The 21,880-nt window shown below is 42.0% G+C and overlaps 1 protein-coding gene across 1 annotated transcript in view; it reads right to left on the bottom strand.

Annotated features, from left to right (window-relative positions):
• Mdy (diacylglycerol O-acyltransferase) overlaps positions 1–15,329 on the bottom strand; it is a 92,181-nt gene extending 76,852 nt beyond the window's left edge. The window contains exons 1-2 of the mRNA XM_072011283.1: positions 14,753–15,329; positions 3,737–3,865 (exon numbers count right to left, since the gene is read on the bottom strand). Coding sequence (XP_071867384.1) covers positions 3,737–3,865; positions 14,753–14,871 — 248 coding nt within the window. The 5' untranslated portion in view covers positions 14,872–15,329. The remainder of the gene's footprint in view (positions 1–3,736; positions 3,866–14,752) is intronic.
• Positions 15,330–21,880: the final 6,551 nt, after the last annotated feature.

Here is a 21,880-nt window from a genome sequence, read left to right as displayed (position 1 = left end):
CAACCAATTTCGCATTATCATTATCTGAACAATCTGATTCAACGCCAGCAAGCGCCTTGAATCAGACAACCTCTGACACTCGCAACTCTTCGCCAACGCACGACTTGAAGACAACCTCTCGCGATCCTCTGGACCGGAAAAAACTGAATCCCGTTCAGGACAACAGAGTCAATTTCGAATCAGGGCCTACAGCAGGGGTTTCGAAATCCACGATAGGATTCTCTAGGAACATTTCCTCCTCAATCAGCATCTCAATGTTCAGTCTGTCTTACAGCACGTTACCTGTATCATCTGAGAGCAGGAGTATCATATCGGAGAATCCTTTTCCTGAACATAACACGAAGATGCCACCCTCGCCATTTCCGAAAGGGGCCACATCTGCGAATTATCCGAAGCGGAATAATCATCATGTTGTCACCACCATTGCTGCATCAGACAGGCAAGTCACAGTTACGACGCCCAACGCTCATTCCCCGCCAAGGATCATCACTAAGAGAGCGCGATTCGGGCGGATCATCGGGGGGAGCCCAACCTCCCAATCAACTACAAAACTCTGCATCGTGTTGGACGACTCAACTTCAAACAACACAGGAATTCCGTTCAACGACACCTCATGGGCAGAGGTGTTCCAAGACACGTCCTGGGCAGAGGTGTTCCATGACACTTCCTGGATCGAGGTACTACACGACACCTCCATGATCGAGACATTCCACGACACTTCATGGGCAGAGGTGTTCTACGATACTTCCTGGGCAGAGGTGTTCCATGACACTTCCTGGGTCGAGGTACTGCATAACACCTCCAGGATCGAAGCATTCTACGACACTTCATGGGCAGAGGTGTTCCATGACACTTCCTGGGTCGAGGTACTGCATAACACCTCCAGGATCGAAGCATTCTACGACACTTCATGGGCAGATTCATCAAGGTCCAGCCCGGCGTAAACAGCATCATACGAACGGCCACCGTTCGAACTGCAACGAGCACCCTGGATCGAAGCATCAAGCGGTTAGTCCCATTACCAAGCCGATCGATGCCAGACAATTCTCCCACAATCAACAGCGACAACGTTTGACGAGAAACCCACCTCACGACATCAACCATATCAATTGATCGGGAACCTCTCAACGGGGGGAGGATGTTACGTCGGCCGACTCTCTACCTGGACGGGGCCTTGCATCGCACATGGCAGCCATGTGTCTGCACCTCCTTCCGGCATACTCTAAAGAATCTCAAGGACCGACCATAAATCTTAGAAAAATCTCAACAAAGTTTCTCAGGTCAAACAAGGATCTTTTCAACGAAAGTAATTTCTAAGATCTCTGGTTTGTGTCCGGAAAACACTTAAAATTAGTTATTTGCACACGTGCGATGTTTCCCACTACCAACCTTCCATCGAGGGCGGCTAAGACCCCTCCTGGTCCACCAACAATCGTAATAGCCAATAGAAACAACGTCTATTTCCCTCACTTTCCTGACCAAAAAACTGTTATTAACGAATCCGATGATCCCATGCGTTAGACACACCCTTTCCTAGCTCTACTCTGATACAGCATCGTCACTCTAGATGTAGTCCGTTTTCATCGTCCGAACAGTCAGTAAGTCTACCACGGTTCTACCTAACCCCAATCAATTCATTTGCAAAGTCTAACTATCGCATCGAGACATATCGTCAAATCGGGTCCTATCTCTGTAACGCATAATCTATACTCATCGTCAAATACCTGTAACGCTCATAATATTGTAATCCATCGTTGAATATATCACATTAACCTGTTAACACAGTGTTAATTTCAATTAACCACCCCTGTTATCCTAACCGAAACCCGGGGAACGACTACTTCGCGGCGTCGATTAGCCTAATCGTAGCGAGAATTTACGCCTCTCGCTGACGCGTTTTCCTCGCGACCGCGTCTCTCCGCGAACGGTCGTAACAGTGTCTGTTATAAGGATCTTCGCACCCACACCCTTTGTAATCGAAACCTCCCTTTAAAAAGACATCGAAAGTGTCTAGAAAGACGCTATTGATGATTCAAGAAATAAGGCGACAGTATCAAAGCAGGTCGAAACTTCCTAGAAATTCTACGATCAGAGAATAATTTGCTAAATCGTGTCGACTGTCTCGAGAATTGTCGCTGCTAGTCACGCGTGGAATCATTTCCTGTGTTTGTTCGGAAAGTCTTCAAGTGACCTGCAGCAGCGTTTGTTTTAGAAAACGCTTCGAGACTAGCCCGAGCAATTACGTCGCGAAAGTTTCTTTCGAAAGTTTTTCTGCGCTTAACGAGCGTGATAAATTTCTGTTACGCGCTCCCAGGAGCTAGCGGACCCGAGGCCGAGAGTTTACAACGGCGATAAAAATCTCGTTGAAATTATTCATGGGCCGGGCTTGTACTTCGCCCTTCTCCATTCAACGGCCAGAAAATTGGTAAAGGAGGAGCAGGGGGAGGCAGGTTGTGTCTCTCGCGCGGCGAAATCTTTCGTTCGAGATCAGACTCGCGACACGCTGTTAATTTTAATCAATCCGGCAATGAAAGAATCTCCTTTACTCCGTTCATAAATTAATTAGTTTTTAGACAGCTCCCACTCTCTCCTTGTAGCAAATATCTACATTTAGCAAGATACATCCAAATATAGCGAGTTTCGCGAAAATCGATCCGATAATTCAGTTGAGATTCAACCAGCTCGTAAATACATAGATTCCGCGAAATATAGAAATGCATTTATTGGCAATGTTATTGACATATTAACGTAGTTGAATTATATTCGCCTTTTCACGTGTTAATTAATGCGCCCATACGTGTATGTAATAATTTTTATAACGGCGCAAAGGTTTTATCGGGACCATCGATAATGATGTAGTTATCGAAATGAGTTAGACTGTCACGATGACTTTGATTTTCGACAAGAATGACATCAATAGATCCAGCCAGAAATTCTACATTGTGTCCGAATGACAAGGGAAATCTCATTTTTCACTATTGACTTGATTGATCCCTTTTTTGTTTCTACCATACCGCACGAATTTCAGGTGAAAAAAAAACTTGGGAAAATCCTTCCAACGTATCTCAAGCTTTGCTTCATCAGTTCGTTGATTAACTAAAATTTATCCGTCGTTCAAAGCTGCCATGCTGTTTAATTAAAATTTAATTTGATATTTTTTCTTCCGTAATTTATTTTTCGTCCTTGTCTCTTTCCCTGGTCTCCGTGACAGCTTGATGAAGTTGTCGTTCCCAGGGATATTTTCCCCTTTATGGTATTATTCGAGGCTCGAGCGAAACCTTTCGCATTTAGGGGCTTTCCTTCGTGTTTTTCACGCCCCATCCCTTGACCAGTGGTGTGATCGAGAGGTCTACGCTTCGATAATCCATCTCGCACGTACATTCGAAAAAATACCCCGGGGACATATCGAACGCTCAAGCTTCGGGTATCTTTGCAGCGGATAAAGACATCAGTGTCACGAAATGACACTAGTTTCTTTGATAAATTACGCTCGCGACTACGCGCCACGTAAATTGCTACAAATAATTGAACGTCGAGATTTTCGAGAATCTTCCGCATTCTTCTTGCTCTTTTTATCCATCGTAAATCCTATAAATTACTGACTCTACGATATTACAGGGTAGTATTGCGTCCGGTGTAGTATGAAGTCTAAAATTCTCAACGAATCCGATCACGTGTCGTCCACGATACATTTGATAAGCTAGTGGTTTTATCAAGATTCTCGGTATACACTCACTTTATGAAATTTTCGAGGAGCAATCGGATTCCGCCGATGCCCAACAACAGGAAGCCCCAGTTGACGAATCCCGTGAAGTTGCCGAAGCCCGAGCTCCAGGAGAACAGACTGTCTCTGGGACGATGACATCTGTAACGAAAAAGAACGGTCCAAGTTAAAAGAAATTCTCATTTCAAATCGATATCATACTCCTCTGGTCCGCGATATAAAGAAGGAGAGGCATCATAGATACATCACTAGAATAAGAATGGAACAATAAAGCCGCTTCCATACCCGTACAGTTATATGCATTTCCATTTCAATTTACGAAGAGGTACACGATTTATGCAACGTATTGAAAACATTTGCTCAAGCTTCTCCTATTTCCTTCTATCCACTCGGTTACTCCATCTTCCTTTTTTTTCTCCCTTCATCCTGTTCTCTCGGCAAATATATACGATTCGTGATCCATACCACCTGAAACGAATGCTGGTAGAAACGAACAGGCCATGTCAGACAAGCGTATTAAGGACAGTTCTATTTCTGCATCTTCGAAGGAATATCGCTACCATATCTACGCTGTATAATATGGAAGAAATACTCGGCACATTCGAAATTCCTTCTCACCTACGACATGGAACTTCTATGGCTATTAAGTGGACAATGTTAACAATACACCAGTTCTCCATCTCATGGAATTTCAATGCCATATACAACATCGCGATGAGTGGCAAATACAAAAGCCCGTCATCGCCTTAGGTATCTCTCACGCAGATAATACACAGGGTGAACCTGAGTAATCGGCTTCCACGGACTACTGGTATCATCCCTTCGTGACTGCGAGCGCGACAAGGGCTGACAAGGACCATCATGTAAACTTTTCAAAAGCGTTTTGTCTCGAAGCATAAAGCGTTCAGGGAGACACTTGTTCTTCCTCCGGATAAGACGTGCTTGCCTGAGTGTGAGAATTTAGGGAGACGAAACAAAGCACGAAGAGTTCACAGCGTTGGTTAAAAGTGGAATACATAAGTCTACTCTAACCTATGCCTTAGATAGAAATCATTCGCGAAATTTTCTCTGCCATCAAAAAATAGACTGCTACTCAGTGTTTAAACTTCGATCTTCTTACTGTCCGTCTACCAAGTTCTAACTGGTTTTTACATTAGGACATGATTAAGGTTGAAACTACAACGGCTTCTAAGCCGCCATCGCAGGAAGCCACCAGTCTTAAGTATTTACAAGGGAAGATCCTACGAGCAACTCGATCGGAGAGTTCAATCCCCTTGACGTTAAGTCTACCAAATCTCAAAGGAACAATACGATACTGGATAAAACAAAATGAAAAAGTGGCACAGTGGCGTAGAAGTTACACCGTGAACGTAATGCCGCGATTAAGCCACGAAAGATTAAAGACAGCGAAAGGAAGTCTTTCCTGAAATACTGCGCCGTTTGTCCCTCGTAATTACCTGACAGAAGTCCCTTATTTCCAGCAACTATGTGCATTTAATGTGATCGTTTAACCTGGCCGCTGTCTCGAGTAAATCCTAACTATTACTCTGAATTTATGGCAGATCGTGGTAATTAATAGAGCCGCGATAAAGCCAACAGAGTCGGCCGGAGAGCCGCACAGGAAGAGCTATCTCACACTTCTGATACTGGCCACGGCCTGCATGGCAGGATGCAGACGTGTCACCGAGAACTTCCATATGCATGAGTGCTACTGTACTGGGTGTTCAAAGTGTCGCGACCAACTTGCCCTGAACAATAGGGCCAGAGCAATAAAAGCGTAAACGGTCTTTCGAGTACTTGCATATGGTTAAGGTGTACCACAGGGACCTGTACGCGTTCGCGCGAGTTGAGATCTTAAGTGGTCTAACAACTGTTACATCGTCTTTTCATTCTGACGAAATAATTCGGTGTAAACACGGCGTGATTACGATCGTGTTTAATATTTATGAAGGTTGCTCGTTTCTCTGCGAAATATCTTTTAATAAACTTGGAAAGAAGTCATCTCATATCCGTTAGAGAAGAATAGTTTGCAACTCGCTGTTTCGAAAGAATCTCTTTGCTCGGAGAATTCCTTTAGAATTGAAATAATCGCAAACCTTTGTTTTATAAAATTCCACTGACGACTGGCGAGAGGAAGGGCAATGTTTCGGAGCACAGAGTCGTGATATCAGTTAGAAACAATGTATTTCCGCGAGACTGAAAACGATCCACCCAATGACCCCTGACAAGAAGGCACAAGTCACCGTCTACTTTTCAAAGTTTTCGGGTACTCGGCATACTGCTTTTGGACCGGCATCTCTGTTTCTTACTGCTAAAAGGAAGGGGTCTTCTTTCGTGTAGATGCGAAAAAACGGTCGCTCCCATGGTGAGAAAGTTCGCGACACGGCAGTTTTCAACACGACTCGTCGATGGAGCGTGTTATAAGCCCCTCGATTATTGATGTCGTAAAACGAGGCGGCAAACTTTTTGCCCGTAAGCATTCGATAACAAGAGACACCCCTCGTTCACTGTAACGCAAAAACACGGTTTAATTTTCGTGAAAATAATCTTGGTAGACTCGTTTACGAGAAAACGTGTAACAAGAATCGTTCCCTCCCTAGCCGTATATATCAAGTTCACGAAATGATGTCATTAAGATTCATTCGTGTCCGATTTAGTTTTTTGTTGGAAAATGACGGACTATATGGATGTATCTTTCGATATCAAAAGGAAAAATCAGTTACGAACGAATTCACAGCAGAGTCATATAATAAAGAAGAATTGCAAATATAAAGTCAACTACCGAAAAATACCTTATGTGGCAGTGAATATTTTAGTGTTCACTTTTTATCGAGAAATCTGAAATATTTTACGCAGTACTAAAAATTACTGCATTGCTTAATGTATTAATTTAAAAGTTCACTGTATCATAAATATAATCCTACTTATTTTCACGTCACGAAACATGTAAATGGAAGCGTATAAAAATCGCGTTACCAGGCTCGACGTTATTGTGACCGCTAATTAAAAAATGTGGCCGATCGTTGTTTCTCACGTTAGACAAGTCGACGCGGGAACAATCTTCCATCCACCAGACACGCTGCATGCGAGCGTGAAAACGTGAATGGAAAGGGAAGGGAATAATCGGCGCATACCAGTAGCACGAAACGGAATAAAGAACGGTAACGTATTTTTGCATGGTGCACCGAAATGAAATAGCGAACGATGTTTTGGTATAATTACCCAACCGTGCGATCGAACCGAATAATATGGTTTAGTCTGGAAATGTTTTTGTAAACTGGCCGATCTATGTGGACTGTCCAAAAATCCGGATCATTCCGACTACCCTCGATTTTCCATTTGTTCATTTCAGTTCGTTAATTTTCCATTTATCCGCGGTAAACTCCCTCAAAAACACGTGAAGATCGATATTTAAAAATGCGTAAAACTCCATTAAGTCTCTGGCTTGTTCGAAACTAACCGTATTTCGTCTCTAAACAGAGAAAGTCTAATTCGAAAACCTCCTGACCTATGAACGGGCGTATCGTTAGTTAATTACACGCTCATTAAAATTATCGATACTGATAACGAAGCGCGACGTGCTCCGTGGTCCCGCAGTGCCAACCTGAGTAATTGTAGTTCTATCCACGTAATTAATATTCGCAACGGCGTATACTGGTAACATTTTATTGCTCGGTGAATTATGCGCACGTTTTGCACGCACCAAAATCCATATTTGACGCACGGCGAATCGTAAAGTTAATACGAACGTCTGACGCAACCAAAGTGCCATTGTACCGGGAGATACGCGTCGTCACGATCCAAGTCATGCTTATCCGGCCGCTCATAATTCGTTTCACGATAAGGGACAAGGTCCAACGGGCATTATCTAAACCGCACAAGTCCATGAAAAGTATATTACACGCTGTCAACATTCGTGGTCGTTTCTATTATACGATCGAAATTGAAAGGCTGCCAGTAGATTGTCGGTCGGTTATAGAGCAATTTCGAAATTAATAATTCGATAAGAAGATCTTTCCAAATCTCTGGAAATGATACTCACTGTTTTAAAGTATCATTTCAACTAAACAATCAACTAAACAAGATACAAGCTACAAATACGGACTTGAAAATAATTTTGAAACAACGGAAAAAAATCCCAAACTTTTCATTTTCATTTTTATCGCAATTTACAAATTCTACTAACTTTATCGGGAAGCTTGACGTTATCAGTTCGTTATAGGTATCGTCCTCAAATAGCTGTTCGGTATCCATAAAAGACGTTTCGATCGAGTCTATTCTTCAACTCTAGTTCAATAAGGTTTCTATATTTTTATCTCGCAAACTATGAATGAACCAGCATCGATACAGCTACTCTACGTGTCGCAAGAAACCGGTAGGTAACACTTGATGCGATGCCGAATTGCGAGAGACGAGGGGAAAGACGAGCACCCACAAAAGGGAGCACGGCACTCGCGTTTCTCTTTCATCCCCTTAGCTGTTCCTCGAATCTGAAGTCAGTCTCATCGGATACGGAAGTGGGGAAGCCGTTGTACATACAAGAGCGGACACGAAGATGAGAGGTGGATGGGTAAAAAAGGACGGAGACGAAAGGGCGTAGAATGGCAGAAAGGGGCAGCAGGTTCATAGGATTCCCGTATCTGCCTTGCGAATCTTCCTGACACCGGAACCCTCGTGAATATTTAAACGATAGACGGATATACATATATTACCCGTGTAATGAGGGAGGAAAACTTGCCGCTCAGCCAGCCGCCACCGGCGAATCGGGAGCAAACGAAAGAGAACGGGCAGTAGCAGGAACAGTAGAGGGTAGAAGAATACTCTAAATGATTCATGAAGGAAAATTAAATGGTGCCTTAAACAGATCTTCTTCCTAGCCCGGTTTTCGTTCACCTCGTCTTCCTTCTGTTCGTCGTCCTGTTCTCCTTCCAAGTTGGAAGCACACCGGAATCGATTACCAGGAGCCACGGTATTCCGTCTTTCTCGCCCCCTGTCTGTCTGTCGGTTCCGTCCGCATGTCTGTCTGCCTGTTTTATTGTCCCCCATCCTTTCACCGCGACATCCCTAACTTTCGCCGTTGCATTCCTTTCGTTCACGATCCCCGAGGTTCATCAGGGTTCCCCCCTTGCCTGTTGTAAGAAGACAGCCTCGTTGTTGGAAATATAAATCCTTGTTCGACAAGGGTAAAGTCGAAGTTAGGAACGTTTAGACTTTGAAGAGAATTCTCTTCTCTTGGCTACTTGGATTGAATTTTTCTACACTCCGCTATTTTTATTGCGATAATGTCAATAAATTTTCGCTGGGAAATTTAGATACGGCTTTTAACTGAATCTATTTCAATACTATGATATTTCCCGCCTAACATTTGGAGAGCAGCGAAATACCATTTTAATTTTAGTTAAAGCGATTCGTTTATTTTAGCCGGTTTCAATAATCGATTTTGACAAGTAGATTTCGTGAATGAATGAATTCCAGGGACGAATGAATCGCGGCCGGTGATGTGGATCGTGCGGGGCAACACCGAATCCAGCCTCAAAAACCGCAATCGTCTTCGTGCCTAATCCACCAACGCTCGTTCAGTCCCTTTCTGTCGACGTAATCGCTTTCCATTGTTCTTCCGGCTGATTTCACGCGCGAGATTCGACACCAACGCCGCAATCTTCCGCGAAGAAAAGAGCCGTACGATGAAAAGGGAGGAAACAAGAGGAAACTAGAAAGCGACGGCCGGATTGACAGCACAATACCGTTAATCCTCATTCGTTTCGAAGTCGTGTCAGCCGAAACGGTGGCGCGTCGTCCAGTCCGTCCGATGACGAAGATTAAAAAGTTTTTGCCTGACTAGACGAATCTTCAAAAAGAAAAAAAAAAAAGACGGAATCAAACGTCGAAACAACTGGTAGATAACAAATAATGCATTTTCTGGGAAGGAAATAAGACAGCGAGGAAAACTTCGAAAATAACGAGATCCAAGTATCGCTAGGTACTGGTGCTTTTTCAACACCCGACGCTGTGAGCTACGAAAAGGAGGTGTTAGTTCGAACGCGAAGGCTTGTGATAATGATACGAAGCCTGGGGATGGGGATGATGAATGTGCATGAGCGGCAAATTAAAATCCTCGAGGAAAATCTTGCGCATTCCCTTCGCGAGCCGTTCAATACCGTAACACCGAATGATTATTTCCATGTACATACACATGCACATATCGAGGAGAGAGAACGCAAAAGAATGTCCGCGAAATGATCACCAATCTGCTCTCCTTCTGCTTCCTCGAAGTAGTTATCGATTCGAACATCGAGCTTAGGGACTGGATAAGAGCAGTCCAGCAGTTGGAAATACTGCAGAAATATTAGCAAATAGTAAGTGAGAACGTACTGATAATACCCGAGAAGGGGCCGCGATATATGCGAGAAAAAGATGGGAAGGAAAATAGCTGGGATATCATTGTTATCCGCCTCTCATTCGACTATACATTAGCGAATGATTATTGCCCTTCAGCAATAGCATGTCATTTCAGGGCACTGACAGACATATTGGAAAATGTTCATACTGGACGTTAATGGCATTCTTCGCCGTCTAACTATATAACGTGTAATTACAGGCCGTGTCACTGCGAGAATAACAAACTTTTTTGCTTTGAAATGGACGTTGTTGGGTGAATATTTTACGGATAGGCACTGGCTCTACCACCAGAGCGGAAGTCGTCGGGGATTAAATTCAATTTACGAGTAAACACATGCGAGCTGGATGTTCGCATCGAAGGATCGTGCAAACGGAAACTTTAAAATCAATCTGGAATTGAAAGATCGTGCAAGCCAGACATAGCTTTCCGTGTGAATTCCTTCGACCAAAGGGTTTGATCATTCGATATTCACCGCGTCCAACGAACCCAAACGCGCTCGCGCCTAATTGCAAAGTTGGCGAAAACAAGAAGTATCTGGCAAACACGGAACGGGTAAATACAGTAGGGCTCGTTTGTTTAAGAGACGGAGGAGTGGTGTGCCATCTCTGATTCTCCGGCATAATGGACGATCTCGGGCAAGAAGCGGGGGAGGAGGTGGAGGAGGAGTGCGAAGATGGGGAGAAGAAACAACTAAAGGTAGAAAGGTGTTTCTTCGCGGAGAGCAAAAGTAAGAGAGAAAAAAAAGAAAGGAGACTTGTTTGCAGGTCATTATAGCTTGTCAAAGGGGCAAGAGAAGATTTCACTGTGTTTTCGGTAGCTGACCTCTCGCTAATAAAACAGAACTTGTCGGAAGGATGTGTTCTGAAATAAAGCGCCTCTGGCATCATCAACCTTCGCCAGTGTTCGTCTCGTCTCGCTAATTAACGTCCGCTTCCACGAGATGATAACTCTATCTAAAGTGACTACGATTATTTCTTTTGGTCTCCTTCCACTTCTTTTCTTTTTTTTTTTCTTTTTTTTTTTTTTATTGGAGCCTTGTTCGCAACATTTTTCCCGCCAGTCTCATAGCGTCTGTAAAATCCAAAGAGAAAGCCTCGTGAATTTTCTTTTAGTCTTAACGCTCCTCCAGATTTAATCCTGTTTTTAACGCATTAATTTTTGATCGTGCGCTCGATTAGACCGTGGACTTGATTAAATTTTTTTCCACGGCGGATAGATATTAAAGCCACACGCGCGCGCGAAACTTCATAAATCTGAACAAATGGAATTTGCCCACTGCTCTGGCTTCTCCAGCCGCCGACCATCCTCCCTTTTTGTTTACGGAGAAATATTAACGCGAGTTATAGCTTTCCCTTGGTACTTTCACGAACGCTCGAGGATTCTTTGATTAGCGATTCTGATTGCAGGAACGCGGCAGGTCGCGGAATCTACGTTTTGAATTGGATACGCCGTAAACCGATCATGAATTTATGATACTTCATTGCTCGCGGGAACGCGTACGAATTCACGAAAATATTTCCGCGATATATCCCGGTTATCCTGCACTCCTCGTCTACCGCCGCCTCTTTTCCCTATCACAATATGCTTCTGCCCCGTCACTGAAATTAACATTTTAATTAAGAGCATGCTAGAGCAAACGCGCTGCCAACCATTCTATAGTAGATATTAACCTCGTCAGCTATTTTAGAAGACGTTACGAAAAAGCTTGGGAGGCAAAAGTTCAAATTAATATATACGTTACGATTCTCATTGAAACAAGATATGCCATATCTTGATTAGCTTTATTCAGAGATTAATTCCTTCAGCCTTGAATTATAAAGCTCGCGTTATGTAACTAACTCGCAGTTTAAACGACTCATTGTCGTTCGTATAAATAGCATTCGATGGAGAAGCAAGAAAAGAGGAATAATTAATTACGGAATGCTTATCGCGTAAAAAAAGTGGACAGGAGATTGTTAATTACTGTGAACAGAAGTGTGCGGTTTGTTCCAAGCGCACCTATGGGAATTATTCCGTAATTCGTACAAAGAGAATTCACAGCACTCTGTTGTTCCGATTCGCATTACCCGATGTGCACAGCGATACTGTGTGACCCAATCGGACGCGGTTTTTGAGCGTTTGATTTGTTAATTAATAGAAACCGTTTGCGACTGCATTCTATTACAAGCAACATAACATTCGATATTGAACGAGGCTGCATTGCCGTTTTAATTACGTATAAAATAAGATTATAAAATGTTTGCAGCTTTGAAATTATGATACTAGAAAATTGTGTAAATTAACATACTATATTCTATATATACAATTTTATTTTGTAATTTCTAATTTACACAATATGTTAAGTTCATTTGTATTTACATGTAATTTATTGTATGAATATTATCTCGATTAGTATTGATTTTTTAAGCGTATCTATTATCATAATTAATTCCAACGAATAGAACAGGAAATGTAGCAGTAAAATTTACGTGTGTATGTTAATACTGCGCTTTGCTATAAAATACCATCAAGTCCGCACACGAACAACTTTCTGTTTGTGTAACCGAAGCGAGCCACGATTAAGCCTGATATATTGCTATTTATATATCAGCAAAGTCTAATCTAATAGCGTGCAAATATATCTTAAGACAATTCAGTGCATAAACCAACAACGTTATCGGCTAAACATGATAGAATTCCGTGTACATACAATCTTCTGAGCGAAGAAAAGCAAGCATTATTTCAGGATTATTAACGACTTTAAGTCGCCATCAGAATATTCTGCGTTTTTCTTGCAATCTACGACATGTAGGATGATTTACAATCGCATATTGAAATCTCGAGAATTGCCTTAATTACCTTAAATTCGTTCTAAACACGTGAGTATCGAATGAATTATCATAACAAAACAGATATCGTATAATATATTCTTATCGTTCAATACCGTCGTATTAAGTCATAAAACAGAATTGAACGATCAGATGACTAAACGTCACTACGATATTTTCTTCAATTCGTTAAAACTCGAGAAGTAAACGCCTGAAGTATTGACACGCAATTAAGATTCGTTCGACGTAAAACGGACAAGGCTTGATTTATTACAAAATGCAAGGAACGAGGAAAAAATATGTAGTCGGATTAAAATTGGTCGATCAACACGTTCCGGAACGCGTTCATTACTTATTTCAGACGTCTAACGAGATCTTATTGATCGTAAAGTTAGGACAGTTAATTGTCATTCACTTTGCTTGAACTTTAAATGAAGCTTCAGCCGAGGTTCCCATTGTTTTCGAGCATGAAGCTCGAGTATCACTGTCGGTTATCGCGAACCTGGCATCGAGATAAGTTTCCCTGTTGCAAAGGAATGGGGACTGACGCATAAGCGTGGGGAGAGCGAAACTCAATAATTATGCCATAGCTAGAGAACGAATTATCTAGCTGTGTTTTCTTGACGTGCAGTTCCATTAGAAGAGGCGAACGGCTCGTTAAGAAAGTTTTCATTTCCACGACGTGCACTCAAGACTGCATTCGATTGTCTGTCCTCGTGTTCGTTCTACTGAATGAACTTTAAACAGCTTATTCCCACCTCCAACTTTGTTTCTGAAATCATCCACGTCACTGCAAATATTGACTATCGCGTTATTCACTTTCCTAAAACCAGTCCCTAATTTGTCGATGTTTAAACTGGTAACTTTGGAAACGAGATTTGTCTTCGATTTCTACATTAGGTAATCCAAGATATTTCATATTTCTATGGAGACATTCTTCGATAATAATACGGTTCAGACATTACAACGTTGGTCGCTACTTCTACTTTCTACCGGATTAGGTGCATGAATGAAATCAAACAATTACTAGTCAACGGAAATATATACTACGTCTAAGACGTTACGTGAACCTTAACCCTGTTCCAAATGATAAAATTTTATCTTATCATCTCTTCAATAGTAGTGAAATATAGAGTTTATATCAATAAAAATTTGTACGACTTAAGTTACAATTCTAATGTTTAAATAACGAAACCTAATTTTCAATTGATGTAACGCTTGCCTTAAAAGGATATAATATTTTTATTATTTTTTATTATTTATTATTTATTATATATTTAAAAACAGCTCGATTCTGCCATAAGCGTAAATAAGGTCTGATCGCGATTGAATAGAAGAGAGGAGTTTTATCGTTAACCTGAATCATCTCAGATCACTTATAGAACAGATTAATTAACTAAGGACGTGTGACTATAGGAAATGTATGCGCACTACACTACCGACTGACCTCCGCATCGATTATGATGTGCGACAGAACGGCGTGGAGGAACGTATGCTGAAACGAGAAAAGGAATGCAGCGTTCGAAGGAGGGGATCGTGAATTCACAGTTGTGCTCGATGAGAAACGAAACGCGCATGCGTGTTGTTTCGTAAAGTTGCCTGTTACGTTGGAGCAACTCGAGAGGATCAGAAAATTTTGTGTAACCGTGTTCTCGTCGACGTTGATCATCGTCTTCTCGGCGATACTCCCTTACCGACAGTTTCAAACGATCATCGGAAGAAAAGACAAAGTGTATACGTGAACCGTAACAGAAATCGACTTCTGGTTCGTTTACACTTGAAACTGTTTACAGTCGTGCATAACAAAAATGTAAGACTCACGGTTTGTCAGGCTGTGATTTACGTGCCAACATTTCCGCTTTTTGGATCTCCTCGGCCCGTGTCACGCTTTTCGTCCTCCTTAACCTCACCTTCGTGTCGTTTTCATGCTCTATCGTCATGTTGGTACTCTGCGACGAGGAACAAGCACCACACACGCTCTATGCTGTGCAGGGATTCACACACAATCGTACACAAACTCACACAAACTCACACGTGCGCAATTAACTCGGTGAGCCGACTCACACTTCGCGTTTACACTAAGAGAGAAAGAAGCGAAACCGGACAAAGACTGATCGAAACTAAACGTTTGCTTTCACTGATGAAGCGATAGACCTGATGGGGATTTACAGGTCGAACTGTAAGATCCTATAGCTCCACCTGGTCTGTTTCACCTGCAAAGTGTCGATATAGCTAGACCGGTATACTTAATCTCTGGCGTTTTTATATAGTCAGACCACACACGCGATCGTGTTTACGAATAGACAGTCACGGTGATACTACCGGCTTTCATTGGCCTTCTCGGTCCGTTATGTATTTATCTTTGTCTTCTATAGATAACAAGTAGTAGTAACTACGCTTTTTCATAGAACCATTTCACGATCACGTTCTCTAATTTGTATGTATTTTTTAACATAGAGGGCATGAGTGTTTTGCTTTTTTCGGCGGGTTATGCAAGCTCTTTTCAATTTGTTTTCTCATGGTAGGTTATGCAAGTTTTTCACAATTTGTATTACCTGTATTACCATAAAATAAAAGATGAATGTTTTGAGTAAAGAAAAAAATAAATAATATGAGGACCTCTTTTTTGGCCTTGGCTGATTATTATCATATAGCTTGGTAGGAGGAAGGTATTAAATAAACAATACGATTAACTAAGATGAATTTGAAGTGACTAACAGGAAAAGTAAACATACCATGAAATGACGTACTATAAATTCTTCTTACATGATTAACCAGTTGTAGTGTGATACTTCGTAGTGTCTGTAATGTCTCCTACATAAAAGGCTGAATAACCGAGGAGCGTTCTAGTATTTAGAGCGTGTGCAATTCGAAAATTATATTCGCAAATCATTCTGCCACGATCTGTCGTTTTTAAAAAATTAATGTCTGTTTTTAAAAACGGACTACACCATAAATGGACCGTGCTGAACGTATTTATATTCTAGCTGGCTTGCAACAACTAGATGGTCAGGATCATCCTTCTCAAAAGCTAGACAGTTTATACAAAATGCTTTGCCAGCTTTTGCTTTATCAGATTGCCGTAGCTGCTTTGTTACGAACAATTACCTCGTTGTCAGTTGTAGCACGATTCATTAAACATACTGTGTAATTGTGTCCTGACTGCGCTATGTAATTTAACTTCTTCAAGGTTGTAACTTTAAACGCAAACGCGCTCAAGCAGCTTCACAAATGTTCCCCTTTCTCCGGTTCTCGCCGGTGAAAGAAGCTGCTCTTACCGGCTCATGACGTTTAAGACGCGAACTTGACACGAATAATTAGGTAATTACTTATAATCTTTAGAGAAAATCTCCAGGGCTTAAATGTCAGATGAACGCGCGCACGCTCTGGACGCGTCCATTTTTGCAGTCGTTTGGATAACAGCGAGTATAGTCCGCAATTAAAATGGATAATTACCGTGTATCGTAATCCGGCTTTACGGGTTGAAACTTCGTATTTTACAGTGGTAGTTACAATTTGATGGCATTTTTGTTCCTCTGTTTCTCGTAATAAAACGTAATTCCCTCACCTGTGTTTTCACAATCGAATAAGGAAACCAATGATGTATCGTTCGTTGCTTCCTTTGAATATTCTGAAATTGAATATTTTAAATGAGAAAAGATATATATATATATATATACAATATGTACAAAGTGAATAATTGAGAGAGAGGGATTTTATATTAAATATGCTCGGTCAGAAACACGATGGCTTAATTACAATTCGATTTAGATTCGTTAATACATATACATATTTTCAAATTATCAAAGAAAATTTTAATTGTTGATAAAATAACATTTATTTTTGCTCTTACTCGTTCACTGCTGTCTTTCCACGAGTATCATTTCCATAAATATAATATCACCATGGAAAATCGTTAAGAATGATTTAATGAAATTCATCCGTGTTCACTCGGTAATTATCTTGACAAAATATCCATTAAGACTTGAGATATCGCAAGCTTTGCTTTTTGAGTTTGCCGATTGGGAGAAGCCCCCTCTCGCTTCGTCTGCATCTTCGTGCCGTGGAAACCCAGAAACTCCAATAAACGGTCGAAAGTTTCGGAGTAAATAAACTGGTGGCCAAACACGTGAGACAATTTCGCGTGTCAATTACGCGACTCTTCGAATCCTTGACTTAGCTAAAGGATCGTCGAACTCTGAAAAGACGAGGACAGACACCAGTTGGAAGAAAAGCTAATTAAAGTGGCGTATTCGAGGGCGGAAACCCGCAGATCCACGACAAACGCACAGGAAATCCGTCCCTTTAAACATCCCTAATGCCACGATGCATCCACTTCTGAGGATTCACAATTAAGCGCGTCTCTTGACGAGCATCGTCGTGAAACGCTATCAAGCTCGTTACTAATTATCTTCAGCCACGATGTATCAGAGCTCGCGAAGCGGAATGTTGCCAAATGTAACCACCTCACGTCGCCAACTGTAACAACACTTTCACGTTACATAATACATTCGTTTCAAACAAATTGAATAGTCTGACGTAAGGTAGTTAGAGGCAGCCGATTCATTTTTCAAGCTTAATTATGACCAGTTCAATTTTAGATTTGCAATTCAGGGAATGACAAGTACAGGAGTTGCTAAAAAGATAAGGAGGATCACATTTTTAAAGAATGAATCACGAACTTCCTCTTCTCTGTTGTTTATTTTTATACATTCATAACCATAATAGAAACAGTAAATTAATAAACACCTATACGCAATATGAATAAATTACGAGCATAGTGGCGACGGACAAGTAATCGTTAAATACTTCCTTTCATTCTTACAATCAAGGAATAATGTGTGGGATGCACCGAATTCATAGGAATTACTTATGAATGACGAGAGATTGGGACTGAAACGGATATTTATATTGGAATATCAGGAACGAATGAGAAGCAATTCAGAGAATACACGTGGAGATTTGACATGCATAGTGTTACGTGCGCTTTTGGCAGCACGTGGTAAGAATGTGTGCTGTGCAAGTGGAATTTTTAGGAATACGATATGATTCAGAAGCGAGGGAAAGTTCTGCATAAATGATTACAGAGTAGAAGAAACTGAGAGCTATTGTTATTAATTCATCAATAAATAAAATTGTCGTTATTTCGTTTTATATTTTTTAATAAAAGTCTGCCAGCAATTCAACGTTCCTACAATAACAAGCGTGTTCCGTAAAGTTAGAGCTCAATTAAATTCGACTGCGCTCTATCAAAACACATTCTCCTTGGTTTCGTTTATCACACGAATGAAATACAATCTAGCCAATGAATACAATGAGCCGATCGTATGTTTGCTGTACTTAACCGCAGCGAATTTAACCTACATTTTAGGCTGAAAGGGAACAGCTTAGCCGCGAAAGCTAGCGCGAATATATTGGCACGTACGAACAGTAAGCAAAGTCTATATTCATTCTCCGTTTCGCCTCGTTTTCCACCCGTACGCCGGCATGTACGTTTCGAATAGTCGTTTCCATGTAGGGAGAGCGAGATACAGGCTGGAAGGAGGAAAGCCGTACCAGTCGTTTACGAACTCCCTTTATGGCCAACCACGGATATTACTGAGCACGGTGGCAAGCACGTTACTCTACATACGTAGTTACACGTCGACAGGATCTCCACAGACATCTGCCGACCCGACGGTAGAGCGGGTTTCCAGGATTCGGCGGCAGCGCTTATACTCGACAGGGCCCTTTTACTGGCCACTTTGCACCGACCGCGGTATCTAATATCCTCGGGATAGTGTCCTCGATTTTAAAAAACCCTGTCACGCAACGACCGTAATAAAAGGGACACAGGAGTGGGAAATGGGGAAATTCTGAAAATTGTGCGGAGGGCAAAAAGCGGGGAAAAAGCGTCGTTACCGGGATGTTGGTGAACGTGCAGCCTCTGTGAAACCATGGACAAGTCGATTAAACGATACCTAGCGCGGTCGTGTCCCCACGGGAGATCTTCTCTGGCGACGCGTTTTAAAATTGCACCACGCGCTTCTCTCGTCTCGCTGAACCGCCAGAAAAAATAAGCTACGGTTTATCTTTCGCAAGAATAGCACGTTTCGCGCAGGTTCCTCGACAGAAAAAAAAGGAAAAAGGAATTTACCAGTACGGAAGTGTGATTTTTATCGAATGATCGTTCGATGCTGGAAAACGTCATTGAAGTTGCACCGAAGGGTGTAATTCTCGGCGCCAACCCAGGGCGGCTACAAAGAAACTAGCCTTGTAACGTTTCATGTGACGTGATCCCGTTATCTGGCTACTAAGCGGTTCGTTAAACGTCTTTCACGAGCGTCTCGAGTAGATCGTCTTCGAGAACGACCGTACCTATCGTTGCGGTCGTTTACAACCGATTACGTGCCCAATGATCTCGCGTGATTAAACGTCACACGCGAAACGCTTGTAAAGAGAAATAAAAGCAGCGAATAGCAAGTTGAACAGCATTGATACGATCTGCCCGTGTTCATACATAGTTCGATTGTAATGATCGGACGATAACGGTCAAAGTCCCGATCACGCGGAAAAATGTTGCGACTAAAATATCCTCTACGTCGTAGCGTCGTAGCATCGATCAAACAAATGTTTCGTTTATAGCGGTTAACGTGTAAATTTCCAGTCTATGATCGTTTAAATTTCGAATGGTAAAACAAGAAAAGTTACAAAATCGTATTAACGATTATCATCCTCGCGTGTACAGGAAATTGCAGAAGTTGTCCGTACAGTCTCGCAAACATCTGTCAACGTCGAAACGTGTCTGGATTCCATCGAGCATCAAGTGGCATTCCTTCTTTCCTTTCTATTCATACGTCAGCCGCTCCAAAGAAAAGGAGATTCGGCGGAACTTCAACGGACCAAGAGCCCGTGTACGAAAACTTTCGCAATATTGGTCGAAACATTCCCATCCTTGTATTATTGCCTTCTTGTTCTGTAAACCAGCACCGAAATAGATTCGGTGACCGACCGTATGCGAGATTCGCGCTTTGTATTCAGAAACCGTGTCGTGCAACGTGGCATCCGGCCGCGCTCCTTACCACGTTGTCGAAATACTCTCGATACCTAAACTTGCCCCTTGATGTATCGTTATTGACCCCGTGGAATTGCAAATGATCGTACCTATTCGTCGCTCGCCTACTCTTTCGCGAATTTCACGTCCAAACTAAATGAAAGAAAAAAAGAAAAAACGAGAGAGGAAAGAGAAAAACGATTCCGGTGGAGCGTTTTGCGGTGGAGTTCACCGGCGGGTTGGAATTTATTTTTCTGGGATCGAATTCCCTCGAATAGAGCGAGACAGCGTTAGCGGACAGTTGTTTCTTCGCGAAATTAATTCGAGCCCATGGGATCGTGGTAAAGGGCCGAACAAGCCCGCAGGACGACTATATTTCAAAGCGCTGAAAAGCTGCCGATACAATGGCACAGACGACGTCCAGCCACACCAGTACTTGTCTCTCCTTTGGGCTACTAAATAAATTAGACCCAGTCACGCCCAATTGGAGTTTCGTGTACGATTTTTCATGGAAACCGTGCTACCGCTTAGTGAGATTCATACACGCTACACACTCACATCGGATTCAATCGATGTATTTTTACATGGAGCTACACGTTTCAGTTTTCACGATTTTACACAACTACCGTTTACATAATTGTGTATATGTACGATCTTGGGATCGTATCAAATAAATGGATGTCTAGTTGGTATCTTTGTATTTCTGAGTATTCGTAATACGTATATGTACATATGTATACAGATACGTATACGCGTGTATTTACCACGCGAGCGAACGATATCCGAGGAACGAAAGGAAATGGTCCTACTATCCGCGAGGGATTTGAGAAATACGCGAACGCATACAGAGCGAACTGTTACCGCAAATCCACCGATTGAGCTTTCGCTGAAAGTCTGCTTATGGGGAAGAAGCACAGACAGCCTTCCGTTGACTGAACTATAACGGGAGAAATCTCCTTCGGACTGTTTCACCTCCGGGGCGAATGTAAATTTCGCGTAAACCCTACGGTAACAGGTTCATTTGTACGAGAAACGCCGGACGAGAATAAGCGAATAACCGCGCGAATGAAAATCTTTGCTGCATCTCCGGTGAGAATTTATTACATTGAATGCGCCGCTTCTTTATGCGAATGAAAATGAAAATTAGACTGCATGCCGGTTTAATCAAGCTGTGACTAATTCAGGAATCATTGGTATCTCTCGTTTTCGTGTTGTTTCTTAATAAATACAAACTCCACGAATTCAATTCTTAACTTGTATTTTTATACATATGCCTCGTACGTGTATTCGAAATAAAGATTTATCGTTTTCTCTAGATACCCACCAAGTCCATGTAATCTACAGTACAGAATCCAAGTAACAACCTAATTTAAGTCTTTTAAGACCAGGTCGTTCGGTATGTCGTTGGAAAGAAAGATAGGTAAGAATGTGGAATCCAATCAATCATTATCGTTAATCCATCGTCTACGTTCGAGAAGGAGATCGGTTGTTTGCAGGCCTGGCGTGGCTTAAGGATTGCACTAAGGGCTGAGGATGTGCGGTCTGAGTCTTAGAGCAATGGAGGGTGCGGCTGCCTGTAGCATGATCCTCCCTAAGCCAAGGCTAAGAGGCTATTAGTTAGCTCTGCGAGCAGCGACGTAACCCCAAAGACTAACACGGTACTTACACCTTCCTGCTTCGTAGAGATCGCAAGATATTCAACCAACTAGTTCCCATAGTATGTTTGCACATGGAAGGTGAAACTGGCGATATTCGGAGAATAGCGTTGCCGCGCAAGATCAACGATAAGAAATTAATATTATAACAAACTTCACGAGCATCGGTTCCAGTGTTGGCCGCCAAGCAATTAGAGATACAATCAACTGTTCCCGGATTACATGTAAATGAAGTCTCAACGGAAATACTTGGTCGGATTA

Source organism: Bombus fervidus, chromosome 10 (genome assembly GCF_041682495.2).
Source record: "Bombus fervidus isolate BK054 chromosome 10, iyBomFerv1, whole genome shotgun sequence".
In the NCBI taxonomy this organism is placed as follows: domain Eukaryota; kingdom Metazoa; phylum Arthropoda; class Insecta; order Hymenoptera; family Apidae; genus Bombus; species Bombus fervidus.
Note: the sequence above shows the minus strand (reverse complement) of the source record. Positions and strands in the feature narration are given on the sequence as shown.